At 35.4% G+C, this 2,418-nt stretch overlaps 1 protein-coding gene across 1 annotated transcript; it reads right to left on the minus strand.

The window, feature by feature from the left end:
- Window positions 1-1,110: 1,110 nt before the first annotated feature.
- Window positions 1,111-1,755, minus strand: LOC115951709 (disease resistance protein At4g27190-like). The gene has a single exon (XM_031068863.1). The coding sequence runs from the start codon at window positions 1,753-1,755 to the stop codon at window positions 1,111-1,113; it is 645 nt and encodes a 214-aa protein (XP_030924723.1).
- Between the last annotated feature and the right edge of the window lie 663 nt (window positions 1,756-2,418).

Genomic DNA, 2,418 nt, shown 5'->3' on the forward strand with positions numbered 1-2,418 from the left:
TCTAGAACCTTCAAGCATTGAAAACCCTCATTGTCCAACTCATATGCAATGTTTTTTTTTTTTTTTAAATCTTTTATTTCTTCCAACTTTAAAATTTCAAATTTCTTTAAAAGTTGAAGAAGCGTCCGACTCTCCGCAATATCACTTACGTCACATCTTGCAAGTTCCAAATTATTTTTAAATAAACCATCATTTTTAAGTAAATAATCATTTATTTCGTCGGTTTCGTCACATCTTGTAACTATCTGAAATTTTATCATTTCATTTTTGAAGGGCAAGTCTTTTGCCAAGACCTTAATATTTGGTATTTGAATTTTTAAAACCACCAAATAAGGCAAAGACATGAGTTCAATAAGGCTTGCGTTTGCTCCCTTTTTCTCTTCTTCCTCTTCCATAGGTTTCCACTTCACATCTACTCCGAACATGTACAACTCTTCTAGGTGAGATAAACTCGATAGGAGATTAGGTGGAATTCGCTCAAGATTATTGCATTCTGTCAATTCTAACAACTTTAGATAACTAAGATTTCTCATTTCTCCTAGCAGCTCCTTAATTTTAGACCCAAGAAAGCTAAGAATTTCTAATTTCCTAAGTTCTCCAATTGCTTACGCATCTGTTATCTCACAATAAACAAAATGCAAGGTCGAGGGTTTTGAAGGACATTGATTGATTGTGGTAGTGATGGTAAGGACATACAAAACAGAGTCAAAACTTTTAAATCTTTCATCCCTTTAAATAGATTAGGTGGGAGCGTTGAAATGCCACTGTAACATAGTAGCTGCAAAAGCTCAAGTTTAGGACACTCCAAGCCATCTGGATGCCTTTTCAATTCTTTGGATGCAAGCAAAATTGCAGTAGAACGCTCGCATGAATCTTTCTCTAGCCATTCTTCCATTTTTTCATTACATCGTACCTGAAATCCTTTATTTTCTACAATTGATATTGCGACATTCCGTACAACATCATGCATTTTCACAATTTGTTCTCCTTCCACACTATCCAACAGTAGAAATAATCTTTTGAGATTCTTAACTATTGCATGGACTCTATTTCTTGCTTCTGCCACAATATCAATCTTTGCAAATAACATTTGTCCCACCCCATACCTAACTAAAAATCTTCAATGGGAATATCATAATCTTTCGAAAATAAACAGCATAGCAAAAAGCATGACTCAGCTTCATCACTTTCTAAATATTTGTAACTGAACTCAATGCTAGAATAGACCTTTGAATGCAATCCAAGAATATTTTTTGGGATAGAATTCTTGAGCTGTTGAAGTGCAGCAATCCACTCATCATTTCCTTTGTTTTCTAGAGCTCTTCCAACAGTTACAATAGCAACAGGTAGGCCTCCACATTCTTTTGCAACCTCTTTTGCTGTTTGACGTAGATCAGTGGTATCAACACAATTACCTGCCATCTCTCTAAAAAGATTCCATGCTTCTTCTTTGGATAAGACTTCAATTTTAAAAATCTTTTGAGATTTCATCTGAGTGCAGGCTTCTTCACTTCTTGATGTCAACAAGATCTTGCATCTATTGTGTTGACCTCCATTAGGAATTCCTACAAGATCTAAATCAAGTGCATCCCAAACATCATCCAATATTACAAGAACACTCTTACTATCCATAAGTCTTATTTTTAATCGTTTTGCTCTTGTAAGTGGATACTCTTCAACAATTTTCAGTCCTAGCATCTCAGCAATTTGACTTTGAATATTTTTCAAATCTAGAGTCTGGGAGACCACTGCCATCTCGACTTCATCAAATAACTAATCATCTTTTGTTCTTTTTTCGACCACTTTTCCCATTGTTGTTTTTCCTATCCCCCCCACACTGCATATTGCAATCATGTTGATCTTCTCATCTCTTAGTGCCTCTAAAACTTTTTTCAACATTTTTGTTCTTGACTCAAAATCCATAATACCTATCATGGATAAAGATCGCATTCCTGGTGGAGGGGAAGGATAGGATAGTTTATCAAATTGTCCATCCTTTAGAAGCCCATCAATTTCCAGAGTCTTCTTCTTAGCTTTCCTACTCAAGGAATAACGTGTCTTCAAATTGGGACACCATCCATCCAAACACATCTTATTCGCTTTGACATCTTCATCTAGGAATCTATGCAGATCTTCATTGATGTTGTCTACCTTTTCGACCCAACTCTGAACCTCAGGTGCAATTATCTCTCTGTTCCCTTTGGCTACGTCAATTTCTAATTGCATCCCACTTCTCTTGTCACCCAGCTTCTTAAATTGATCTTTGAGATTCTTGATGTTGCCATTTAGGTGAATCAAATAGCCAATCTGTTGTATGATTTGCTCCATCAATTTTTTTTTCAATCTCTTCTACAATTGGTTTGATAAATTCCATTTCCATTTCTCTCGTTTCTTCTTTTGGATATCTGTAATAAAAGA

This window comes from Quercus lobata, chromosome 7, assembly GCF_001633185.2.
Source record: "Quercus lobata isolate SW786 chromosome 7, ValleyOak3.0 Primary Assembly, whole genome shotgun sequence".
In the NCBI taxonomy this organism is placed as follows: Eukaryota; Viridiplantae; Streptophyta; class Magnoliopsida; order Fagales; family Fagaceae; genus Quercus; species Quercus lobata.

What these genes read in the sequence shown, in the direction of transcription:
- LOC115951709 (XM_031068863.1), bottom strand. Translation starts at nt 1,755, where the DNA reads ATGGCAGTGGTCTCCCAGACTCTAGATTTGAAAAATATTCAAAGTCAA.